Here is a 23,942-nt window from a genome sequence, read left to right as displayed (position 1 = left end):
AGGGCCCCGCGGGAGCCGCTCCCTCCCCCGACCGAGAGTCCTGGGAGGCGCCAACGCCAAAGAGGCCCCAGCATCCCCGCGGGAGTCCCGCTCTGGTGCCGAAGGGCCCAGTCCGGAGCGAGTCTCAGGCAGCCTGTCCTCAGGGAGCGTCCCCCGCCCTCCGCGGCTCTCTCGGCAGGGGAAAGCGGGCGCCCTCGGGGGCCTCTGCGCTCGGCTCAGGCGCTCACTGCGCTTGCGCCCCAGAGCACGCCGCGAAGCACTCTGGGAGATGCGTTCCTAGAGAGGGAGGCGCGCGGAAGAAGGCTCACTTCCGGCTTCCCGGCGCCCTGCGGTGAGAATGGCGGCGGAGGAGGAGGCGGCGGCGGCGACGGAGGCGGCGCTGCGGTTGGAGCTGGAGGCGGAGGCGAACCGCTGCGCCGTCCTCTTCTACGCCCACCAGGCCTTCCGGGCCTTCCGGGCCGGGAACAGCCAGGACTTTCGGGAGCTACGCGACGTCCTCGCCGGTACGCCCGTCGCGGGGGGAGGGAAGGCCGGCCGCCGGGGGAGCCGGGCGCTCCCGCGCAGACGTCCGAGCGGGCTCCGGCCCTTCCTGCGGGTGCTTGACCGCCTCTGCTTCTTCCCCAGCCATCCTGGCGCGGCCAGTAGCCCTAGAGGAGCCGATCCAGATCCAGCTGCGCATCATCCAGATCCTGTCCAGGCTGGAAGAAGGTGAGCGGGGCCTCTATTCGCCCGTCCCCGAGGCCGCTGCGATCTCAGTCTAAGGCCAAAGCGCCGCAACCGGGGTTTCCCTGAGGGACGCGCTGCCAGCAGGAGGGCCGCCGCCCGGGGTGCCGGTGCCGGGCCCTTCAATCCCTCTCGCCAGCCAGCCCAGCCTCCGCTCCCCCCCCCCCCCCCCAAGGCTCAGCAGAGGCGGTGTGGGAGTTTGCTGAGGGGCAAGCCAACTTACTGCGATTGTTCTCCAAAAATAGGAGTCACAAAGAGAAGTACCGTAATAGTGGAGGAACAGAGGGTGTAGTAGCTCAGCAGAGGAGTGGCATAGTAAATAGTGAGGACATCCCTTGTGGATGTGTACCTGCAATTCCTTTGATTACGGGATTATTCATAAAGTAATTGAAGATTGCAGCTGTACTTCTAAAATGTACATTCCATTTATCCTTGCAAATGGCTGGGTATATGAATCTGCACCAAGATATCCTAGTTTAAAAGTAACAAGCCTTTCTCTCTCTCTTTCCCTCCCTCCCTCTAGATTGGGGCATTGATTCAGAAACTAAGCTGACTCCTCTTGAAGACGTGCTTGGCCTTCTCGAGAGGCTTGGAGAGGACTGCCTCATCAGCGTGGAAATAACAGAGGAATTAAAGAGAAGAATAAAGGAGGCTGTAAGGGTCACTCATCTCCTGTCCACATTAATTTCAGTGGTCACTCTTTTTAAGCAAAAGGAGGGGACCATACTGGGAGATTTGTTTTTGAAGGAATATAGTACCCCACTGAAAGACCAACTTTTCCCTTTTCTCTTTTTTCCAATTCAAAACTGACTGTTAACTATATTGACAAATGTCCCTGACTTGCTTTGTATAGAGATGTAATAGCCACAACACTCATGTACTTTGAGGAAAGAATAGGAAGGCCAGATGCTCTCACGTGTTGAAGGGCAAGTAGTGAAAACACAAAAGAGCAGCCCTTGGATGTGGAGGGCAAGGCTCCTAAAATGGAAGCAGGGGAGCTGCCATGGGCCCAGCCTCCATTTGGTTTCCATTATGGACTTTGGAATTGGAGAAAGGGTTGAGCTGGGGGGGGGGGGCATATAAAACCTTTTCAGAAAACACTTTGTTTAGAAAGCTGCAAAAGGTGTGCTTGTATTTTTATTTTTCTGCTTCAGGCTGTTATCACCTGTATTAGGAATGAAGAATTTGAACATGCCAGCAAAATCTTAAGGGAACACATGTCACAGGACCCAAACTGCAAGGTAAACATTTTGGATATGTCCCAGTGACACATCCTTTCCTCACAAAGCCAGTGGCTTTCTGGGATCTCTGTCTTCTCCCAAGCGGTAGAAGAGAGCAAGCATTTGACTGCTATTCGTGGCTATTAGAGCATTGTGGATTGGCAGTCAGTTCTTCCTTCTAGGCCTTTGCAAAGATGTGAATCTCTGCTGCTTTTCCTTTGCTAGCAAATAAAGAATATTTTGCATCATGTCATCCAAGAGAAAAATGATTCTCATCCAGCCATCCGTCAGTTCTCCTACAAAGCTTTCCAGCAGCGGATTCTTCTCTTCTTTGAACCTTACTTGGATGATTCTGAGCCATTTCTCTTAGTGGTGAGTGTTGGTTTGGGGTCATCTTTGGCTTTAATGATTTGATTATTACTTCAATACCCAGGGATAAGAATTTAGGAACAGTAATAATTGTAAAGTTATATGAAGATCGATAGGAGTTCAGGTTTCTTCAGTAATAGTTTTGTGTGGGAAAAGCAACCACAGTCTGTGTCTGGATTCTGTACCATATTAAGACCCCCTTGGTGACTCGTGCTTTTTATTTAATATGGCAAAAAAGCATTGCGATGAACATCTGGAGTCCAAGAAGAGCCCAGCAGGAGCAGCTGGCAAGGAGAAAACGACAGGGACAGCAGAGCCTGGTACCATGGCCCCCGTCTCTGCGGCTTCCAAGGACTCCACTCAGTAAGTCCTCCCTGGCATGAGAGTCCGTGTAGCGAGGGCTGCGGACTACGAATATTAGGCAAAGGGACGTCAGAGCAACCATATTTGTTCAGGGAACTCTCTAAATATAAGCAAACATTTAAATTGGGGAGGTCTTTGGTGTGTGTGTGTGATTTAAACCATATTAGAACTTTAAAGCAATGCATCAAATCTTTACAATTGAACAGCTGCGCCTTGTCTCCTGCAACAGAGGAGAGAATTATGTTTATTTATTTTATTTATTACATTTATAAACCGCTCCCTCTCCCCGAAGGGACTCGGGGCGGTGTACAAAACAGCTAAAAACCACATACAAAATACAATATCGAATACCCATAAAAACAAGACAATACAAAACCGTTCTAAAACAAAAATTAAAAGCAATCTAAAAAAATCTATCCCCAGAGATTAAAATACCGGCCAGAAGTGTTAGAATTAAAACTACAGTTAGGCCAGGCCGGCTAAATGGAACAGGTGGGTCTTTAATTTCTTGCGGAAGGAGCGGAGATCGGTAGTTGTTCTGATATCGGGGGGGGGGGGGGTCATTCCATAGGGATGGGCCCATCACAGAGAAGGCCGGCATTGTCTGGTGGATGGCACCCGGAGGAGCCCCTCTCTGTGAGAGCGAATTGGTCGCAGGGATGTATGGGGTAGGATGCACTCTCGCAGGTAACTAAGTCCTGTGCCATGGAGCGCTCTTAAGATGATAGTCAGCACCTTGAAACACACCCGAAAAACCACAGGTAGCCAGTGCAGCCCGCGCAGGAGAGGTGTTACATGGGAGTACCTAGTACATCCCATAATTGCCCGCGCGGCCGCATTCTGGACCAGCTGCAGTCTTCGGGTGCATCCCAAGGGAAACCCCATGTAGAGAGCATTGCAATAGTCCAGACGGGACGTCACCGTCGCATGAGATCCAATAGGGGACGCAATTGGCGCACCAGGCGAACCTGGTGAAACGCCCCCCTAGCCACGGCTGTCACATGGTCATCCATAGACAGCCGGGCATCCAGGAGGACGCCCAAATTGCGTGCCCGCTCCACGGGGGCCAGTTTTGCCCCCAATGGCCAGTGATGGAACCCACTGGTTGAATCGGGGCGCCAGTAACCACAGCCACTCCGTCTTGGAGGGGTTGAGTTTGAGTCTGTTACCTCCCATCCAGACCCGTACGGCCTCCAGGCACCGGGACATCACTTCGACGGCCTCGTTGGGGTGGTTCGGGGTGGAGATGTACAGCTGAGTATCATCAGTGTACAGATGGTACTCGACCCCAAAACCACGAATGATCTCGCCCAGCGGCTTCATATACATGTTGAACAGGAGAGGTGAAAGGACCGACCCCTGTGGCACCCCACAAGTGAGCGGCCTCAGGGTCGACCTGTTCCCCTGCCAGCACGCATTGCGTCCGAACAGAGAGGTAGGAGGAGAACCACCGCAAAACGGTGCCTCTCACCCCCAGCCCCTCCAGACGGCGCAATAGGATACCATGGTCGATGGTATCAAAAGCCGCTGAGAGGTCTAATAGGACCAGGAGGAGCAACCCCCATCCCTGGCCCTCCAGAGATCATCCACCAACGCGACCAAGGCCGTCTCCGTGCTGTGACCGGGCCGGAAACCGGACTGGCGCGGGTCTAGATAGTCAATTTCCTCCAGGTGGCGTGGGAGTTGTTGCGCCACTACACTCTCTACAACCTTCGCGAGAAAGGGAAGGTTGGAGACGGGACGGTAATTAGCTAACTCAGTTGGATCCAGAGAAGGCCTCTTGAGTAAGGGCCTCACCACTGCCTCTTTCAAGACGGCCGGCAAGGACCCCTCACTCAATGAAGCGTTCACTAGCTCCTGAAGCCAGCCTCGTGTAACCTCCCAGGATGCCAGTATAAGCCAGGAGGGACACGGGTCCAATAAACATGTAGTGGCTCGCAGTCGTCCACGCAACCTGTCCATATCATCGGCAGCAACAGAGTCAAACTCCTCCCAGAATGGTCCCTCAAGACTCGGCTCTGACGTCCCCTCTAGACTACTGAAGGGGACCCATTCACTCCGGATTTGAGCGATTTTGTCCTGCAGATATTCTCCAAATTCCTCTGCTCTACCCTGTAGAGGGGCTTCCCGCGGCCTCTGTGAAAGGAGGGAGCGGGTCACCCGAAACAGGGCGGCAGGGCGGTTATCTGCGGACGCAAAAAGAGTGGCACAGTATCGACGTTTGGCCACTCTTAATGCCACAAGGTAAGTCCGTAAATAGGCTCTTACCTGTGTTCGGTCAGATTCGGAGCGTGAAGATCTCCATCTGCTCTCTAGGCGTCTCTTGTGGCGTTTCATCACCCTTAGCTCCTCAGTAAACCAAGGGGCCAGGGTGGCTCGCTGCCGCAGGAGAGGCCGCAGAGGCGCAACCCGGTCCAAGGCCCCGGCAGCCGCACTATTCCATGCGGCCACCAGGTCCTCCATCCGGGAGCGGGTCAGGGCTACAGGAAGTGGCCCAAGCTCCATCTGGAACCTATCCGGTTCCATCAGGCGCCTAAGGCGGAACCATCTAGGACATTCTGGTTCTGCCTCCCCGCGGTGGGGGTTAGCGCCAGGGAAGTCGAGCCGGAGAAGTGAGTGATCTGACCATGACAGGGGCGTAATAACTAATTCCCCTATTCCCAGATCACTTGTCCACTGGCCCGAGACAAAAATAAGGTCCAGAGTGTGGCCACCCTCGTGTGTGGGGCCCTGTATTTGGGTCAGGTCCATGGCTGTCATGGAAGCCATGAACTCCCGAGCTACCTCGGATGATTCACCTATCGACGGCAGTTTAAATCCCCCATAACCAATAGTTTGGGGGTCTCAACCGCCATCTCTGCGATCATCTCGAGGAGCTCTGGCAGGGCCGCTGATGCATAGCGAGGAGCCAAGTATACAATCAGCAAGCCCAACTGACTCCCTGGGCCCCCCCTCACACACAGAGACTCACACCCGGATATCTGTGGCACAGTGAACTCTCGGCTCCAGCCCCTCCCTTATAATCACCGCTATCCCACCACCCCTACTCAGGGCCCGGGGCTGATGGAATGCACGGTAGCCTGGTGGGCACATTTCCACAAGGGGTAGACCCCCCTCGTGGCCCAACCAGGTCTCCGTTATCCCTGCGAGGTCCAGCACCCCCTCCGAAATGTGGCATGTAAAAGGCAGTTTCCTTAATAGCAGGATCTAAACTGCATTGGACTTTCCTCTGTAGGCAAGGACCAGCAGAGTAAAATCCACACAGATTCCTTTACCTTTTAATCTTTGCCCTGCCTGTGTTTGGGGCTCCCATCCATTGGTTGGGAGATGAAGATATGTTGCAGTGCAACATACCAGGAGATGCAACGGGGGAGGGGGATGGATGTGATTGTGGTCTGGTTTGGGTTACTGTGATGCTTTGGGTAGCTGGTAGCTGGTAGGTCTTCCAGGCTGCATGAAATGGCACTTAGGGAGTTACTCTGGCTGACAAGCAGTTTTTCCTAGGGAGGATTGTGTGACTCCACAAGTAGATGTTTCCTTGATTGGATCATTGTCTTTGCTCTCTTTCTTGGGCACTTTAATTTTCCCCTGGAGAAGGAGGCATAGTAGTGGCCTCATCTAGGGAGGCCTCCTTGCCCATGAGCTAGATAGAAATTGGCAGAGCTTCCAAATATGCTTCTGAGGTTGCTGTGTTTTTTAGGGCCTCCACCCTGAAGCCGGCTTTCTACGTGCTTTCTGTGCTGAGAGAAGCCTTCAAGAGTCTTTCTGATGCCCCAGACCCCGAGGAGGCATTCTTGCTATTGGACAAGACTGATTGGACTTATTCTAGGCCACTCTTGCCTTCCGGCTCCCCCAGAGCCAAGCGCAAGAAGACGGGAGACATCACTGTCCTCGGCACAGAGAAAATTCAAAGCCATCACTCTATAACCGACATAGTGCTGTGGAAAGAGAAAAAACGCAGGCAATCCAGGAAGTTGATTGCAAAGTCACGTGTGACTTTGCAAGTCCAGCCATCCAAGTGGAAAGAGATCCCCTTAAGTACGGTGTGCCAAGGTTCCAGGTATGGGATGACGACTCCCTTTGGGCCTCTGTTAGGAGAGGTGGCAGAGCTGCAGTCTTGGAAGTATCGGCACTGAGTGCCCGTTCTTGAATGTTTGCTGATGTGCATCTCTGTGGCTGAAAGTATCTGATGCTGTCAGGGCCCTGGAGGGGGCAGGAGGGCCTCACCCCTAATGGGGCTTTCTTTTCTGCTTTAGTGAGGCCAAGCAAGCGGCTCCTCCCCTACTACAAGAAGAGAAAGAATCCTGGAGCGATGAGGAGGAGATGTTCATGGATCCTAGTGAGTGCATCATTGCTCTAAACTCTGCCCGTAAGCCTGAAGGGAATTTTTATCCTCTCCACTTGCGTTTCTGGTGCAATGTCATGTTTTCCTGGCAAAAACCATATGAAGCGTGAGCCAGGAAGGTAGAAGCACTGTGGCTGCGTTTGGTAGAAAGGAAAAAAAAATTCCCAGGCAATACTTATGCCTGCCGACCTCTGTGAGTGCTTTTCCCATCCTCCACCCCCTTTTTTTCCCTTTCAGAATCCGAGGGGTCAGTTGGCATCGACTTTACTGGGACTCGGAGGAAGGTAATGTAACCTAATCCAAACAAGGACTTTCTTAAATAAAACAAATTGCTCATTGCTTTCTTGTCTCTAAAAATAATTAGACAATCTAGATAATTATTGCCACTGATAGGGCAGGAATGTGGGAAATGGCTGCTGAAGGAGTGCTGTGCTACCTTTTCAAGCTTTTTCAGCCTCCCTCATCTTCTCCTCTCCATGGAGACTAAGGTTGTGTTTCAGCCAATATAAAATTAAAACTATTATGAGCACATAGTTTTCTGGGAACCTTTTTTTTTCTTTTCATTTTCTTTTTAGCAGAATTAAGCTGCAAATGAGGTTTGCCATTCTTGCTTATTCATGGAGGTTTCCATTGTTTCTTTTGTAGTGGACATCGGAAGAGTCTTCGTGGATTAAAGAAGGCGTCAAGAAGTTTGGGGAAGGCAACTGGAAACAAATTTCTAAACACTATCCTTTTAAGGGCCGCACCGCAGTAATGATCAAGGATAGGTGGCGGACCATGAAAAACCTTGGCCTAAATTGACGATACCTTGTACATATTGAGTTGAGTTGGCCTAAATTGAAGATACCTTGTACATATTGAGTTGAGTTGGCTGTTTAATATGTTATGTAAATTAAAAATAAAGCATTTGTATTGAGTAATTTGCAGTAAGGGCAGCTTGTTTTATAGCAATCAGGACATCAGTCAGCAGCAAATCAAGCATCATAAAAGAAACAACTGCGTAACACAACATAACCAAAGCAAGATAATAAAAGTCAAAACAGAACATATGCCAATATCTACGGCACCAACATAAACTGGGCCTTCCAGCAAAAGGTGTTTGTGTGATGTGGGAGGGCAGGCTGAGCCCGGGTTAATGTGCTTGATGTTCCCACAAGGTGCCGGAGGGCCCAGATGGGAGAAGTCCCTGGAGTGGCATGGGGCAGCCCCCTTTTGTTGGCTGGACTTTATCTGGTTATAGGCAGAGGATCCTTCACCAGGGAAAAGGGGTTTATTCTGTCTTTAATAGATACATAAAGTCAGCCATATTTTCTTCCTCCCGTGATATGGCCAGAATTCCTTGGAAACATTGCTGTTGGGGAAGTGAAGTGTCCTTCAGGCCAGGGAAGTTTACATACATACACACAGATGTGTTGTTTTTCTATTTCCAAGGGAGAAGGAAGAAAGGAAAGGCAAGGATAAGATGTTAAAAACGAACTATATAGTGAAGCATGACACCATCTTGGCCATTTCTGCTTCTGAGCCATCCTTTGCAATGGATTGGCACACTTTTTTTTTATTAAAAGAGTTTTATACAAACAAATTTCCCCCCTTTTCACCCCCCCCGCCATACAATGTAAATCTCATACAGATGCTATGCCCCCCCGACCCCCCCAAAAATTTTCTCATTCAAATATTATACCAAATACTTTACCCCCTCCCCATCTTAAAATAGATTACTCATTCACATATTATACCCCCTCACCTCCCAACAAACATAATGTTTCTCTTAAAAGTAACAATAGCCCATTGATCCCATCTTCTAAGTTAGTTGAACATATATAAATCATAATATAAATTTCTCTTAAAATAACAATATTTCATTAATCCCATCTTCTAGTTTAATTATGCATATATATTAGCCCACCCTACACCCTAACCCACCCCCACCTCCCACTCAAGCCCCCCCCCCCCCCGGCTTCCACTATACACCACTCTAACAATTCCAAGCAGCCCATGTATTATTTACTCGAATCATCTATCAGTCTAAACATTCTTACCTAAAGGCTTCATAATAACTCCTAGTCTGGTATTTATTCTGTATATAATCAATCCATTTTACCCATTCCTGTGTATAATCCTCCTGCTTCTGAGCTTTTAAGAAAGCTGAAATTTTTGCCATTTTGGCGAACCCCGCCACCTTCTGAATCCATTGATCAATTGTCGGTAAAAAATCTTTTTTCCAATGTTGCGCAATCAACAAACTAGCTGCTGTGACCATATGCAAGACCAATTTTGTTTCCCCTTTGGTAAAATCCTTAGCTATACCCAATAAAAACATTTGTGGAGTGAATTGTATTCTTTTCTTCAATACATTTTGCATAACCCACCATATTTTTATCCAAAAAGCTTTAACCTTGTTGCAGGTCCACCATACATGAAAAAGGTAGCATCTAGACACCCGCATCTCCAACATTTTGGTTGAACATTTGGGTACATGCATGATAATTTTTTAGGATCTAAATACCATCTGTAAAACATTTTATAAAAGTTCTCCCTTAAATTCTGTGACTGTGTAAATTTAACATTCTGAACCCATATTTTTTCCCACGTTTCCAACATAACCACTTCACCAAAATTCTGAGCCCATTTAATCATACAATCCTTAACCAGTTCACCATTGGCACTCTTGAAGCTCCATCTGCCCTGACTCTCCTTCAGCTGAGAGCCCTCCCCCACCCCACCTGAGGACCAGAACCAGCGGCCACTTGGCCATCCTACATCCTGAGGTGCTCAACAGGCTGCAGGAATCCAGCCCTTCCTTGGCCCAGGACTGGAGCTACAGGTGCCCACCCACTCTCGCCCCAGCCCCTTTGAAGGAAGGCGGGCCTTTTCACTCTGGCAGCTGCACAGCTTCCCAAGGGGTCCCTCTCGCCCCGCCCCTCTCCCATGTTGCTCTGCCTGAGCTGCCTGGTGCAGGGCAACCGGTTGGGCAGGAGCACCTCAGTTAATGATTAGCTCAGCTGCAAGGCTGCAGTTCCTCCACGACCAGCTGGCATCCGTTTGCTAACATGCTTGCCCTGTTCCAGATGGTGGGGCTCCTGAGTTTGCTTCAGGGGCTACAACTCACCCACCGTCAAGAGTGGAAGCAGCCAGGAGGGTCCCACAAGCAGCCCCTCCCCCCCATGAGGGACCGGTATGACTTTGCTATTGTCATCCCTGCAGGGGGCATTGAATGCCTCTGGCAGTTCGCACACCAGAATGGCTCCTTCTTCTTCAGCTATGAGGTGGGTGCCAATGGGGAGGGAGGCAAAGAGGGAAGCCCCCCTCCCAATTGACCTGAGTTGGGTGGGGCAGGAACAGTCCCTCCTGGCAGCCCCCCAATGCGAGCAGCAGAAACGCTCTGAATTCTTCCAGCTGGATTCTGCCCAGCATCTCCCTCCCTCCCCCAGGGGAATCCAGGGACCTGGCCACCCTGGGAGGAGAGGGTCCCTTGTACACCGGACTCTTCTTCCCAGGCAAAGCGGGGGTGGGGTGGGGTGAATCTTGCAGAGGTGCCTGTCATCATATGCTGAGAAGCAGCTGGAGCAGACTTGCAGAGGCCAGGGAGATGCAGGTACACAGCGCCTGGATCTCAACCCTGCCTCCTCATGTGCTGCCCCATCAAGGGGAGGGGAGGATTTCTCCACCACCCACCCAAACTTTGCCCCCATGAGGAATCCCTCCACCTGTTCCCAGCACCCGAGCTTCCATGCTGCTTGGAAAGGAGGGGGAGCGTTCTTATCCCTGCCATTCAAGTGGCACCTCCCCCCCTGCAATCCCCTGGATCCCTCTTTGCAGGCAAGAGGGGCCTGCAGGGGAACAGGGTCGTTCGTCCTTCGTGGTTTTACTTGGGTCTCTCTGCCTTCCAGGTGCAGAGGACTTCAGGCCTTGGCCACGACAGACACATCCTGGCAACTGTGAATGACCCCCGTGGCTTCCACCTCGACACCTCCCAGGATGTCCGGGGACAGATCAACTTCCTGACTCAGGAGACAGGTGCCCCACTGTTGGCTCTGCCCCAAAGCCCCATCTAGATGGCTTTTCAAATGACTCACTTTTCTGTGGTGCCCCAAGGCATGGACAGGCCCACCCTCGTTTCAGCCCGACACCTTGTACAAAGACAACAGTTGGGCTTGTTAGTCATGGTTTAGGGAGCCAGACTCATCTCCCCGCCTCCCCCAAGCACGTTGAAGCCGGAGTTTCCAGAATGCCAGCAAGCACAGGCTTGTGGAATGGCATCTGCCAGACCTCTTCCATAAAGGCCTGTCTGGAGCTCCTATTGCAGATTCTTCCATGAAAATATCCTCCCCTTGGCGGCTCCAACATACTGTTGGAGCCTCATTTGGGTCCATCCTATAGCTTTTTTATGCAGAAACCTTTTTTAAAAAATTCTAAGGAGAGCTGATCACCAAATCCAAGTCCAATCTCACCTCCTTCCCCAATTTCTGTTTCAGTATTTTTCTGCTTTAGAGCTAAAACTGAGAAATTGCTAGGAAAGGTTGACAGCCTTGTTGAGAAAGGGAAGCAGGTTTAACCATGGATATAGCTTTCATTCTCCTGTCCTTGTGGGTGGTCCATTTATTGTACCTCACCTACCCAATGCAGCTGAGGGCGGGCAGCATCACAGGAAGTGTCCTCGAGGCTTGGTGTAATTCTCCCTCCTTACAGGCTTCTACCAGCTATGTCTGAGTAATCGATACAACCATTTTGGAACTGTGCAAGTGTATCTCAACTTTGGGGTTTTCTATGAAGGTTTTGATCTTGAAACTACTGAGCTCAAGAGGACGGAACTCAATGGCACTCTGGAAGCAATTGAGGTACCTAATTTAAGTGCCTAGAATGAAAGTAGCAGGTAACAACCTTCATTAGCTATTTAGAAAATCCATTATGGGATATTCCAAACTTTTTCTCAGGCATCCGGGTCTCAAGTGTGTTTGGGTCAGAGCTTCCTTTGTGCATCAGCTTAGAAGAGATAGCACCACAGTGGAGGAAGGAGAAGTGTCCTGGTCCTCTAAAAGGAGCAGATGAGTGCCAACAACTTAATCTGAACTTTTTTTTCCTTATCCAAAATAGAAGAGCACTACCAAGCTGCTTATCAATGTCTTCCACATGTGGCGCTACTTCAACTTTGCTCGAATGAGGTCAAGGACAGATTTCAACCTTCTCCAGTCCAACTGCACCTACATGAACTGGTGGTCAGCAGCTCAGAGCATTGCCATTGTGCTCTCTGGCATCCTTCAGCTCCATTTCCTCAAGAGCCTCTTTGCTGTGCAGCCCAGCAACAAAAGCTCCAAGTGCTGAAGCTTCAGCAGGATGCAACGCCAAAAGCCCCAAAGCAGAACACCCTCCTCATAACCAGCCTACGTTAATAAATATGTTAAAATAAAATATTAATTGAATTTTAAAAATGTACGAATAAGCTAATAAGGTAAAAAGAAACAAATGCATTCACTGTGCTAAAAATAACAGAAATGGCATTTTTATCAGCTCCCAGAGCCCAACGTGAGCAAAACAATGTGAATAACATCATCAAATAATTTGACTAAGAGTTGTAGCTTTATCCCAAAGTTTTACAAGTTGTCCAACTAGCAAGCGTAGGTACTGGTCACATGTTAAACACTTCTGACTGGGAAACAATTGTATTTCATCTCTCAGCAGTCCTTCCAGGTTACACAAAAAGGGCATCACATAATCCAAAGCACATCAGTTTTTAAGGTGTCCGGCTGCCAGAGAGCGCTGGGAGGAATTCAGCCCCGTTCATTAAGTCAGTGTCTCCTCGTGCCGTATGTACTCACCTATGTCTGCTTGGTGAAATACTACAATTGCCATGGGATCCACTTTTCGACACTCCTGGGTGGTTTTGGCTGCCACCCCAAATCCCTGCAGGAAGCAAGGTAAAGTGAATGATGCAACTCTTCTCCGTATCAGGACCCAACCAAACCCAAGTCACAACTCACCAGAGGAACATCAGCCATAGAATACACCACCACTCCTTGGTACTGAGCAGTGCTCTCAGTGATGCGCCCCAGACCGGACTTCAAGAGGTGGTTTCCATAAAGGAAAGATTGCTCTGCCCCAGGCTTCACCCAGACTTTGTACTGCATGAGAGAAACAGAATAGCCCTCTGAACTCTAAAGCTTCAAGAAGTGCTTCCTTGCATGACAGAAGGGCCTCTTCAAGGCTCCCACACTGAATTAAACAGTTATCGCTGCTTCATTTCCAGGGCTTACTGCTCTTAGAGTGACCGCTGCAGTAAAAATGTTACTCGTTGCCCCAAGGCAAGTCGGTTGACGTTCTGGCCCTCTCCCTTCTTCTTTTTGGAGCATGACAACAGAGAGAAATGCTTCACAAATAAAATGAGCATCGGCCCATCTTTACCTTGGCATAAGGGGAGAGGTAATCCAGGGCAGTGATATGGAGCCGGAATTTCTGGGTCTTGGTGAATTTTCCAAAACAGGTGCCCAGGGACACCAGGCTGTCCCGTGGAATATTGGTGGCCAGTTTCAGAAGCCTCTCGCTGGAAAACAAAGCGGAGTAGAGTCACCGGGGAGCCAGGAACAGGCTTCAGTGAGGCAATCTCAAACACTTTGGGGCAAATGGAGGGTCAGCCATTCGTTTGGGCCCGGGCTGGAGGGACATCGGCTCCTCAACCTTTCTACCCTGGAGGAGCCGCTGAAGGTCACGAAACACACAAAGGCTTCGCCTCCAACCCGGGTTTGAGGGTGACATGCAAGGGAGAGCGCGCCCCTCACCTCCCCGGGCCCCGCCGACCTGAGGTAGTAGACGCGGTCCTTGTGCAGGCGGAAGCAGTAGGTGCCGTCCGGCCGGTCCACCAGCAGTTGGATGTTCTCGCCGACGCTGAGGAGGGAAGAGAGGCAGTCAGCCGAGGCGCACACACACACCCCCGCCGAGCCCTCCCCGCCCGGCCGCCCAGCACGTACTATCGGGCGAGCTTCTCGAAGAGCACGCGGGTCTCGTCCTCCGTCAGCGGCCGCATCGCCCCTCCAAGCGCCGCGTGGTCCGCAAGTCTGGCCGGGCCCGGAAGCGGCTCCCAGGGCCGGAAGTTGCTTCCCTGCAGGATCATCCAATCCGCGCTCGCTTCACGGACTATAGAGTGTCAGAGGATGTCGGGATAGAGTGGACCCAACGGAAGCCGGAAGTGCCGACGAAAGGGCCCAGCGCCCCGGTTGCCATAGCGATCACTTCCTGGTCCACGTAGATTTCGCGATGGCGGCCTCGGAAGCGGCGGCTCCGAGCGGCGCCGCGGACGTGGAGGAGGCGAGCCTGCTGGCCTGGCTGTTCCGCGCGTCGCCGTCAGCGGTGCCGGCGGGGGACGCGGAGCTGCCGACCTACCTGGCGGCGCTCTCGGGGCTGGGCCTGGAGGCTCTGCGGCGGGAGCCCGGGCGGCTGGCGGAGGAGCGGGCGCAGCTGGGGGTGCAGACGCGGGCCTTGGCCTTCGCGCACTACAAGACCTTCATCCGCTCGGCCGAGTGCACCGCCGAGACCCGCCGCGGCTTCGGCGGCATCGAGCAAGGCCTGGGCCGCCTGCTGGACCGCCTGCCGCCCTTCGCCGAGGCCTGCCGGTGAGCCGCCGCGTCCCGGCCGGAGGGAGGCGGGGGGGCGCCGCCGGCCGGCCAGCTCCTCCCCGCTGACTCGCTGCCTTCTCCCGCAGGAGCTTCATGCGCCACGCGGAGCAGATCGCGCAGAACCGCCGGATGAACAACGTGACGCTGAACCGGCACACGGAGATTCTGGAGGTGCTGGAGATCCCGCAGCTGATGGACACCTGTGTCCGGAACAGCTACTACGAGGAGGCGCTGGAGCTCGTCTCCCACGTCCGCCGCCTGGAGAAGAAGCACGCCGGCATCCCCGTAATTCAGGTGCTTCCCGAGATTGCCCATTAGTGAAGTGCTTTGGACTTCCAGGCTGTGCTCCCTGTGAACCTGATCTGAGGACTTTGCGTGGAAGGCTTCCTTCTCCTCTTCAGCAGGAGAGGACATGGCCTTAGTCTTGAAGCAGAACTCCAACTCAGAGGAGGGAGAAAGCAAAGCAAAAGTGTTGAGGCTTTATGGCTTTTCTTTTGATTTGGAAAACACTGATTACTTTTATACTCAGAAATTTGGGGTGATTTAGGATCAGGTGCCTTTTGTTACGTGACTGCAGTGTATATGCAGTTGCTCAAACATACTACATCTCAGCATAGACGTTTCATGCCGACTGTCATTGCCAGAGCATGTCTATGGCAGTATTACTACAATGTGCCCAAAGGGCCGTGTGGGCTCCACAATTAGAACTGGGGAATGCCTCTCGTATGGTCTTGGGAATCCATTTTCAGAGCGTCTGCCCCACTAAGAACAGCTTTTCTTTTCTTCCCAGGGTATAGTGGCCGAGGTACGTCAGTCCACACAGCTCATGCTTACTCAACTGATCCAGCAGTTACGCACCAACATCCAGCTGCCCGCTTGCTTGCGTGTCATTGGCTACCTGCGCTGCATGGATGTGTTCACAGAGGCTGAACTGCGCATTACGTTCCTGCAAGCAAGAGACTTCTGGCTGCGCTCCATCCTTGCAGCTGTTCCTGAGGATGACCCTTATGTGCACATCACAAAAACGATAGAGGCCTGCCGCGTGCATCTCTTCGACATTGTCACGCAGTATCGTGCCATATTTGCAGATGAAGAGCCGCTGGTGCCGTCCCTGGGGAAGGACACTTTCAATGAGAGTGCCATCTTCCATGGGTGGGTGCTGCAGAAAGTCTCCCAGTTTCTGCTGGTTCTTGAGCGAGACTTGCAGCGTGGTGTAGGCAATCACCTTGACTCTTTGCTGGGCCAGTGCATGTATTTTGGCCTGTCCTTCAGCCGGGTAGGGGCAGACTTCCGTGGCCAGCTTGTTCCCATTTTTCAGCGTGTGGTGCTCCTTACCTTCAAAAAAGCTATGCAGGAGGCCACAGACCAGTTCCAAGAAGAGATGAACTCCTACACATTGATCTCTACACCAGCACTCTTGGGCAGTGCCATCTCTGTGCCAATACTTTCTGCCCAGCCAGGCACCTTGCAGCCCCCTCTGGTGCTACTAGACTTTCCCCCCCTTGCCCATTTGCTCAACAACATCCTGATGGCCTTTAATGATTTACGTCTCTGCTGTCCTGTCGCTCTGGCCCCAGTTGTGGCGGCTCTCCTGGAGAACGTGCTCAGCCAGGTACTGCTCTCTATCTTAGACTGGGGAAAATATCCTGTATTTCTCAGTGATGAGAATAATTATTTTAATGGATAAGCTTGAATGCATTCTTCCCATTTTAAGCTAAGCTCCTTAGTATCTCATAGGCTCTTGGTGGCTGGTGGATTCTGTCTAGGTGTGTCATGCGCTGCCTGTGGGGAGTACTATTCTATCTGCCTGGTTGGATAATTTATGATACGAGTTTTTAGTGGGTAATTTTCATCCAGTTGCTCTGAATTTACGAACCAAAGGCTTCTAAGGAATCTTTTCTCTCCCCAGGGTGTAAAAATCATTCTGGCTTTCCATCGGGCGGAGGCGGCAGCATTCAGCAGTCAAGAGCAAGAGCTGTTTGTTCAGTTCTGCACAGCGTTCCTGGGAGACTTGGTGCCATACCTCAACCGCTGTCTCCAGCTCCTCTTCCCTCTAGCCCAGATTGCACAGATTCTGGGTCAGTTACCTTTACTTCCTCACAGGGAGTGGTAGGAGGAAGCTGGTGGAAGTGAAGCCAACTTTATTGCTCTTTGGAGCTAGGCTTGGCCCTATGTCTACTGAGATTTTCAATCACGCAGGTCATGGTTGTCCCAAAGGTGCTTTTTACAAAAAGGCTACTGGACTTGGTGTTTTCTTTGTACATCAAGAATGTCTAATTGCCTTTAGGAAAAAGAAGCTTTGGGACAATTGGCCTATCAGGGAATTACGTGCATAGGTGCCCAGGAGGGAGGGATCACAGATTTGGAAAGCATAGAAAGGAACTTTCTCTGGCACTTAGGATTGATGGAAGGGTCTGGTTTCCCATTTGTGTGTTTGTTTCCTGTCCTGCTAGGTGTTCCTGCTGCTCAGGTCCATAAATATGGAGGTCTCGCCTGTGTAGATGAGGAGGCGATCCAGGAGCTCCTGGGCTCAGTCCTTCCCAAGAAAGAGACTGCTCTCCCCCTGGCTGAGAAGGGGCTGGCCCTACAACTTCCCTTGGACTTGGGACTCTCTGGCTCAGAGCAGGAGGAAGCAGATCCTAGCCCTGCCATCTCTGTTCTTCCAGCTGCAGAAAAGAGCCCCCTTCCTGAGGACTCACGGCTGCTCAGTGGGGTCTCTGTAACAGGATAGCTGGTGGAGGTTTGGGGGCTCATCTTTGGGCACCCCGCCCTCCCCTGGCCAGGCAAGGGCTGCGCTTGGCTGCAGGTGCTGTTTCTGGCGGCCTACCTGGCCAAGCATGAAGGGAAGAGGTGGGGGGGGGCAGATGTAAGAGAAGAACTGAGAATAAAGTTGTTTTGCTTTCTCCCCCCCCCCTCCCCAGGTATTTTATTATGGGCGGGAGCACCCCTCCCAACGCCGGGGGGAGGGGCTTCTCAGGGGGAGGAGCTGGAGCGCGGGGGCCGCCTGCGCTTGCGCTATCCGTTGTTTTCACCACCACCACCACCCCGCTTTCCTTCTGTGCGGGCTCCGTTGGAGCTCGGCGGAGGAGAGTCTTCCTGCCGCTGGGGGCGCTCTTCTGCCCTCCGAGTGGGCTGATGGCGGCGCGGAGCTGGAGTGGCGGCCTGTGGGGTGTCCTCCGCGCCGGGCCGGTGCCTGGGCGGGCGCGGGGCCTTGCCTTCTCGTGGCGGCCCTGGGGAGAGCCCGGCGCCTGGCAGCGGCTGCGGCAGAGGCTACTGGGCCCGAGCGAGCCGCCCTTCCAGCGCGTCTGCCTGGTGGGCGACCCGGTACTGCGCGGCGTGGCGGCGCCGGTGGAGCCGGAGCGGGTGGGCAGCGCGGAGGTGCAGCGGCTGATCGCGCGGCTGGTGGCGGTGATGCGGCGGGAGAACTGCGTGGGGCTCAGCGCGCCCCAGCTGGGCGTCCCGCTGCAGGTCTTCGTGGCCGAGTTCCGGGGGCCGCCGCAGGAGCTGCCGGAGGGATTGCGCGCCCTGGAGGTCGCCCCCTTCCCGCTGCGCGTCTTCCTCAACCCGGCCATGAGGGTGCTGGACAGCCGGGCCAGCTACTTCACGGAGGGCTGCGCCAGCCTGCCCGGCTTCTCGGCCGTGGTCGCCCGGCACATGGCCGTGGAGGTCTCAGGTGAGGCAGGGAGGCGGCCAGGCGGCCGCAGGGGAAGAGGCGCTTGCTTGCCCCAGGGATGCCAAATCAGGCCCCGCTGGGTGCTTTTTCTCCCCCGCCCCCCAGGACTAAACGAGGCTGGAGAGGAGACCACGTGGCAAGCCAGGGGCTTCGCAGCCCGCATAGTTCAGCACGAGATGGACCACATCAAAGGGATCTTCTACGTGGACAAGATGGAGAGCGGGACTTTCAGCTGCTTGCATTGGGCTAAGGTCAACCGATGAGCACCTCCTTTCAAGCCGGGGAGGGACCTTCTTCAGCAGCCCAGCCTCTCTTTGCTCCCTTGCAGGACTTGGACTTGCTGTGGATGTTTCCAGTTATTTATGTGTAAACTAAAGAGTGGGATGTTGTAAGGCTTCATTTGCAGCATTTTATTCTTCCACAAGCTCTCTCTCCCCATACAACCCATCACTTTATAAACCCATCACTGCAGGTGGGCTGGGCTGTGGGAAAGTGGTCCTTCAGCCCTCTTAAGTACAAGGCAGGCCTAAAGCTTCTATTAACAACAGTGGACTACTTGCCTCTCCCTCTGGCACAAATTCGCCGAGTAAAAACAACGGGCCTGATTCCAGGCATGGATGTCTGCCTGTTCAACTCTGCTCATAGAAGGCAATTCTACTTGGCCAAAGGTTGCAGAGCAGCTTCCTTGGGACTCGTCCGGGTCTTACGGGGAATGCCACCTGTGTCTTGTCAATGGGAGCCAAGTCACCATTCCTCTCTCCTTTGCAAAGTAATCTGGCAGGCAGGTGGACCTGCAGGGCTGCAAAGGAGCCCTGCAGTCTGAAGCTAGGGGCCCCCCCAGACCCAACATCAAGCATGCGCCCCCAGAAGCAAAGCAACAGCTGAGGACCTTCACCAAAGGCTGGAAGGAAAATTGCTACGAGAGCAAAAGGAGTTCGGAGTGGACAGGAACTGAACATCGGCAAAACATACCAGAACCCAATAAAATAGCATCACGGAGGTTTGGTGAAATAATTCCCTTTCCTCAAGTGAAGCTGAAGTGAGGCACGGCAGTACTAGGGAAGGAAAGAGGCCTCTGGGAGAACCCCTGGCTTTTCTTTGGGGAACACAAGTGCACTCACTGGTGGGAGGGGGGGGCTGAGGAAATGGCTGGAAGCATAAGGGACTTGGGCTGCTTTTATTTTTGATAAGAGAAACTAAGCATCGGAAATAAAAGAAAAAAACCAGAAATCTGGGGTATTTGACACGGGAGGAGAAAAACACAGCAGACCAAGTCAGGCTTGCTCTTGTCCCTTGATACCCCAGTGGGTCCCTTTCCATCCCCAGCCAGAGATCCTCCAGCGGGGACAGGTGGAGACTGAAGCTTCTGCATGGCAGAGTCCACCAGCCACTCCCGGCCACTTCCACGCATGGCCAGGAAAATGGGCCCTTGGCTGCTCCCACCTAACAATGGGGCATCCCACAGGTGCAGCATTAACCCTCTTGGCCAAAGTCTTCTGTGAACTTCTTCACCTTCAGGAGGTCTTCCGCATTGACCGTGGGGCGGGTGGTGGCTAGCGAGCGCAACATATCTAACTGCAAAGAGAGAGAATGTTCAGAACCCCCGAACGTCCAGCATCTCGGCCATATTCCCTTCAACGTAAGGGGCAACGGACGGATGCTTTATACCCTCGCTTAGCTTTGTGCTCAGTCCCGCTTTGTAGACCCATATTCCACACAGAAGCACTGGGTGTGTTGTTTCAGAGTTTGGCCTAGGACAGGGGGAAGGGAGGAAAGGGGTTTTGTCATAACCGCTTACCATGCAGACCAACGGCTCCAGAAGTTTGTCCCCGGGCACCTCCATCCAGGTCATCTCAAGGGCCCCAGGATCCCCTGGTGAACAAGGAGTCAGCAGGTCATCTACCAGCACACCAGGATTGGCGCGAGAAGGTCCGTGAACCTGCAGTAAGGATACAAGCGGTAGGTGACCAGGAGGGCTGTCTAACCCACAGGTATGGGAAAGGAGGCCCAGCAGCAATGTAGGGGAGAAAGGAACGGGCTGGCAGATGAGTCTCCCCTCAATCGCCACCTGCTCTCCAGTAACAGCGGTCCAAGACGGTGACAAAGGCGGCAGGAGGAAGAGAACCAGTCTTGGAAGTCTCCTGCCAGACCACCAAGGCCTTCAACGCTCTGATCTTGGAGTCCAATTGCTCCCACTGAATGACGGGAACAATGTATGCTGTGTTCGGTAATCCTCCCCACAGAAAGAAATGGAAGTTAGAAAAACCAGGTGCGGGTGGGTAAGCAACGGGTGAGCCCTGCATGAAGAAAGGTGGGCAGGGAGCTCGTCCCTTTCACAGCTAAAGTGCTCTGCTCTACCAGAAGCCATCAGAATATTGTAGTCACGCGCGCGCACACACACACACACACACACTGCCAGACTCACCTTTTTAAAGTGTGTGGCTGACTGCACTTTGCGAACGGGCTGCATCAGGGCATCCCGCACAATGATGCTAATATCGGCCCCCGAGTAGCCATCCGTCTTTCGGGCCAGTTCGTGAATGTCAGCTTCAGCCAGGTTGTGTGGGGTGTTGCCCAGGTGTAGCTTAAACATCTGGGCACGAGCCAGCTGCTCTGGAAGCGGGATGTAAATGCGTTTCTCAAACCTATGTGGGAAGGAATGCAGGGGTCAATCTCCAAGGCTGGGTTGCGTGGCATGGGTGTGCCTCCACGGGCACCTGTCTCCCGTCCTCCTGCCCATGTGTGCTGACAGCAACCCCTCTTCTCTGGGGCGCTTTCAGCTAACTGCATTTGGCCAAGAGGTTAGTGAAAAGCCTTCAGTCCAACATCTAGTCGGTTTTAGTTTGTTCTTGTGCTTCTTTGTACTAGCAAATAAAACGGACCTCCCTGCAGGGCCCCACCCCCACCCCCCCAACGGATGACGCTTGTCTATGAAGGTATTTTTACAGGATGCTTGTTCTGGGCCCCAGCCGGGGGACTGCCCGCAACCCTCCCACCCAGGTACTTTTCAAGCCAGCCAAAGCTCAGCTACGTGCTGCACCTGGTGTGGCCCACACAGCACGGCATTCTAGTCAGAAGTACGAAGGGCAGAAATCACACATCATCCGATGGTGACTTTAAAAAGGCACAGAATATTCCTGCAGTGCGAGGTTGAGGAACTGCCTTTTTTCCTGTTTGTTTTTTATTCAGAGAACTACAATCTCTTCCCTGTGAACCTGAATTTCGGGTATTTTTACTTACACACAGTGTGATTACTTCATTTCTGCCAGGCTAAACTCACCCACACACGCAGGCCTATCACCCACCTCCTCCGAATGGCAGCATCCAGTACCCAGGGGATATTGGTGGCGCCCAAGACCAAAGTGCCGTCGTTATTATTCCCAACACCTGACGAAAAAAAGAAGTGGTCCGAGTCACCCTTTCTGGAGAGAGCAGGCCCCACACTCCCGGACCCGACTGCTCAGCCCTGGCCATTGGCCTGAGAACAGCAGCTGTTCCAGCACCCAGCACCCACCCTGCATTTGCACCAGGAATTCTGTTTTGATCCTGCGAGCAGCTTCGCTCTCGTTCTCGTTTCGGGAGCCGCAAAGAGAGTCCACCTCATCGATGAAAATGATGGACGGCTTGTGCTGCCTGGCCAACTCAAAGAGGTTCTTCACCAGCCTAAAGAGGAAGCCGGGGAGAGTGAGGAGAGGGCCAGGACAGCACGCATGCAGGCTTCCCACAGTGGAAGCAAACTCCCCATGGAGACCCACCATGCTGCCTCATTTCACTCCTGGCCCCATTCTCCAAGGGCCAATACCCCACAGAGCAAGCCCTGCCCTCCCCACCTACTTTTCACTCTCCCCCAGCCACTTGGACACCAGGTCTGAAGACGAGATGGAGAAGAAGGTGGAGTTGCTGGCCTCGGTGGCCACTGCTTTGGCCAGGAAGGACTTCCCAGTTCCTGGGGGGCCGAAGAGGAGGATCCCACGCCAGGGTGTACGCTTGCCTGACCGAGAGAGGAGAGGAAATGGCTTCATTCATCCCAAAACACCTCAGAGAACGTGGAGAGAGACCCCCTGGCCTCACCTGTAAACAGGTGAGGAAATTTGATGGGCAGGATGACGGCTTCCTTCAGGGCCTCCTTGGCCCCCTCCAGGCCCGCTACGTCGCTCCATCGCACGTTGGGCTTCTCCATCACAATGGCACCTGCAGACAAGGCAGTTTGAGCTGAGTACTCAGGCGGAGCAGAGCGGTCTCTGAGCCCCCGGGGTGAGTGGGGCAGGCTTACCCATCAGCTGCTCTTGCAGCTTCTTCTTCTCCGGGTTGTCACCCTCACTGTCGCTGTCGCTGCTGCAGAGGAAGACCAGGCCATGAGCAGAGCAAAGGCTCCTCTCCAGTCGGCTTTGGCACAGGCAGCGCCCCCAGGTTACCTCCCTGAAGCCTTCCTGGGGGATGCCCCCTCCGGCCCTTACCCCTTGCTGTCATTCTGGGCCTCCTTGACCGGCTTCTTGCTCTGCTTGCCCTTGTTCCGCAAATAGTCCTTCAGCTTCTCCGCCCGGTCCAGGTACTGGGCACACTTTGCCCGGATGCTCTCTTTGGCCTTGTCGCTGTGCGCGTCATCTGCGGGGCCGAGCAGACAGACGGGGTGCTAGAACCAGGGCCCCTTCCCTTGGCCCCCCCTGGGCCTGCCCTCCCCCTCCCCTTGACCCTCTTGGACTCACACTTGATGGCGTGCAAGAAGTACTCCACGGAGTGCTGGTAGAGGCGCAGCGCTTCCTCATAGCTCCCTGCCTTGTCCTCCTCTGTGGCTTTGGTGACCAGGTCAATGGCTTTCTGGAAGGACAGCCCGGGGCCAAGGGCGAGGGGTCAGCCGGGAAGCCCCCAGGGCTGCCAGGGGCCAGGAGAGGAGCCGGCCAAGCGCCCCCCCCCGCGGCCCTTCCTTCCCCTGCGGCGCCCCTCGGGCTCTCCACCGGGGCTTTTCCGCAGCGCCCCTTCACGGCACCCACCTCTCCCCCCCCCCCCGGAGGCCCCAAGGGAGCCGCTTCGGGAGGGACCGGGAGCCCCACAGCCTTGCAGGGGAGGGGGCGGGGGAGCGCTCGGGCCCCGCGGCAGCCCAACCGCCTCCTTCGGGCCGGGCCGGCGCAATGGAGGAGGGGGCCCTGCGGCCCCCGACGGCTCCTCCGAGCGCCGCCGCTGCTTGGCGTGGAGGTTGGCGGCGGGCGCGCCAGGTGGGCCGGCAGAGGCCGCGGCAGCCCCGGGGGCGAAGGCCGGGCGGCTCGGGAGGCCTGGAGCCGGGAGTGGGGCGCGTGGGCTGGGCGGCGGAGGCACCTGGAGGGCGGACGTGGTCATTGCATCCCTGCCCGCGGAGGCAGCACCGGCGGCGGCGGCGGGCGGCGGCGGGGTCGCGGGGCTCCGGGGAGGAGGAGGGGCGGCGGTGGTGGCGGCCTGTCCGCAGAGCGCCCCTGCAGGCCGGCGCGGGAACAGCAACGCGCGGGGGCGGGGCGGGCTGTCGGCTGGCGCGCGGGCTGATGGGAGAGGTAGTCCCCCGGCCAAGCGCTGCCGCTGCTCCGCCTGCAGCGTCCCTCCTCGCTGGTCTTTCAGCAGCGGGTCGGCCGCGGAAAGCGGCGGGGGAGAAGCGGAAGGACTCCCCCCCCCAA

At 54.0% G+C, this 23,942-nt stretch overlaps 5 protein-coding genes across 9 annotated transcripts; 3 read left to right on the top strand and 2 right to left on the bottom strand.

Moving 5' to 3' along the window:
• The first annotated feature begins 300 nt into the window (after positions 1-300).
• TERF2 (telomeric repeat binding factor 2) lies at positions 301-7,940 on the top strand. The gene is made up of 10 exons (XM_081963147.1): positions 301-503; positions 625-708; positions 1,247-1,377; positions 1,878-1,964; positions 2,169-2,315; positions 2,551-2,675; positions 6,376-6,735; positions 6,932-7,014; positions 7,258-7,304; positions 7,666-7,940. Exons 1-10 carry the CDS (start codon positions 338-340, stop codon positions 7,819-7,821), a joined length of 1,386 nt encoding a protein of 461 aa, XP_081819273.1. The 5' UTR covers positions 301-337; the 3' UTR covers positions 7,822-7,940.
• On the bottom strand, positions 7,883-14,227 carry NIP7 (nucleolar pre-rRNA processing protein NIP7). 3 transcript variants are annotated; one of them, XM_081963149.1, is made up of 7 exons: positions 13,983-14,227; positions 13,813-13,899; positions 13,420-13,558; positions 12,999-13,139; positions 12,837-12,921; positions 11,097-11,150; positions 7,883-8,440 (listed from the first exon to the last, which is right to left on the bottom strand). In XM_081963149.1, exons 1-7 carry the CDS (start codon positions 14,123-14,125, stop codon positions 8,319-8,321), a joined length of 771 nt encoding a protein of 256 aa, XP_081819275.1. In that variant the 5' UTR covers positions 14,126-14,227; the 3' UTR covers positions 7,883-8,318. The 3 variants fall into 3 exon arrangements, with proteins under 3 accessions (XP_081819275.1, XP_081819276.1, XP_081819277.1); XM_081963150.1 differs by lacking the exon at positions 11,097-11,150 and having other exon boundaries at positions 13,983-14,222; XM_081963151.1 differs by lacking the exons at positions 7,883-8,440; positions 11,097-11,150 and having other exon boundaries at positions 12,499-12,921; positions 13,983-14,207.
• On the top strand, positions 8,981-12,450 carry TMED6 (transmembrane p24 trafficking protein 6). 2 transcript variants are annotated; one of them, XM_081963154.1, is made up of 4 exons: positions 8,981-10,286; positions 10,911-11,037; positions 11,710-11,858; positions 12,118-12,450. In XM_081963154.1, exons 1-4 carry the CDS (start codon positions 10,071-10,073, stop codon positions 12,340-12,342), a joined length of 717 nt encoding a protein of 238 aa, XP_081819280.1. In that variant the 5' UTR covers positions 8,981-10,070; the 3' UTR covers positions 12,343-12,450. The 2 variants fall into 2 exon arrangements, with proteins under 2 accessions (XP_081819280.1, XP_081819279.1); XM_081963153.1 differs by having other exon boundaries at positions 8,985-10,286; positions 12,115-12,450.
• On the top strand, positions 14,140-19,315 carry COG8 (component of oligomeric golgi complex 8). 2 transcript variants are annotated; one of them, XM_081963140.1, is made up of 5 exons: positions 14,140-14,624; positions 14,714-14,921; positions 15,418-16,239; positions 16,537-16,705; positions 18,406-19,315. In XM_081963140.1, exons 1-5 carry the CDS (start codon positions 14,269-14,271, stop codon positions 18,561-18,563), a joined length of 1,713 nt encoding a protein of 570 aa, XP_081819266.1. In that variant the 5' UTR covers positions 14,140-14,268; the 3' UTR covers positions 18,564-19,315. The 2 variants fall into 2 exon arrangements, with proteins under 2 accessions (XP_081819266.1, XP_081819265.1); XM_081963139.1 differs by lacking the exon at positions 18,406-19,315 and adding an exon at positions 17,081-17,532.
• A 143-nt stretch (positions 19,316-19,458) lies between these two features.
• VPS4A (vacuolar protein sorting 4 homolog A) lies at positions 19,459-23,769 on the bottom strand. Its single transcript, XM_081963148.1, has 11 exons — positions 23,614-23,769; positions 23,007-23,118; positions 22,758-22,905; positions 22,574-22,635; positions 22,372-22,491; positions 22,135-22,291; positions 21,815-21,963; positions 21,606-21,687; positions 20,726-20,945; positions 20,099-20,239; positions 19,459-19,875 (listed from the first exon to the last, which is right to left on the bottom strand). Exons 1-11 carry the CDS (start codon positions 23,632-23,634, stop codon positions 19,774-19,776), a joined length of 1,314 nt encoding a protein of 437 aa, XP_081819274.1. The 5' UTR covers positions 23,635-23,769; the 3' UTR covers positions 19,459-19,773.
• Between the last annotated feature and the right edge of the window lie 173 nt (positions 23,770-23,942).

The sequence above is a fragment of the Natrix helvetica genome (assembly GCF_964273705.1).
Source record: "Natrix helvetica genome assembly, chromosome: 10".
NCBI classification, from domain to species: Eukaryota; Metazoa; Chordata; class Lepidosauria; order Squamata; family Natricidae; genus Natrix; species Natrix helvetica.
The sequence above is the reverse complement of the archived record's forward strand: the minus strand, read 5'-3'. Positions and strand labels throughout refer to the sequence as shown.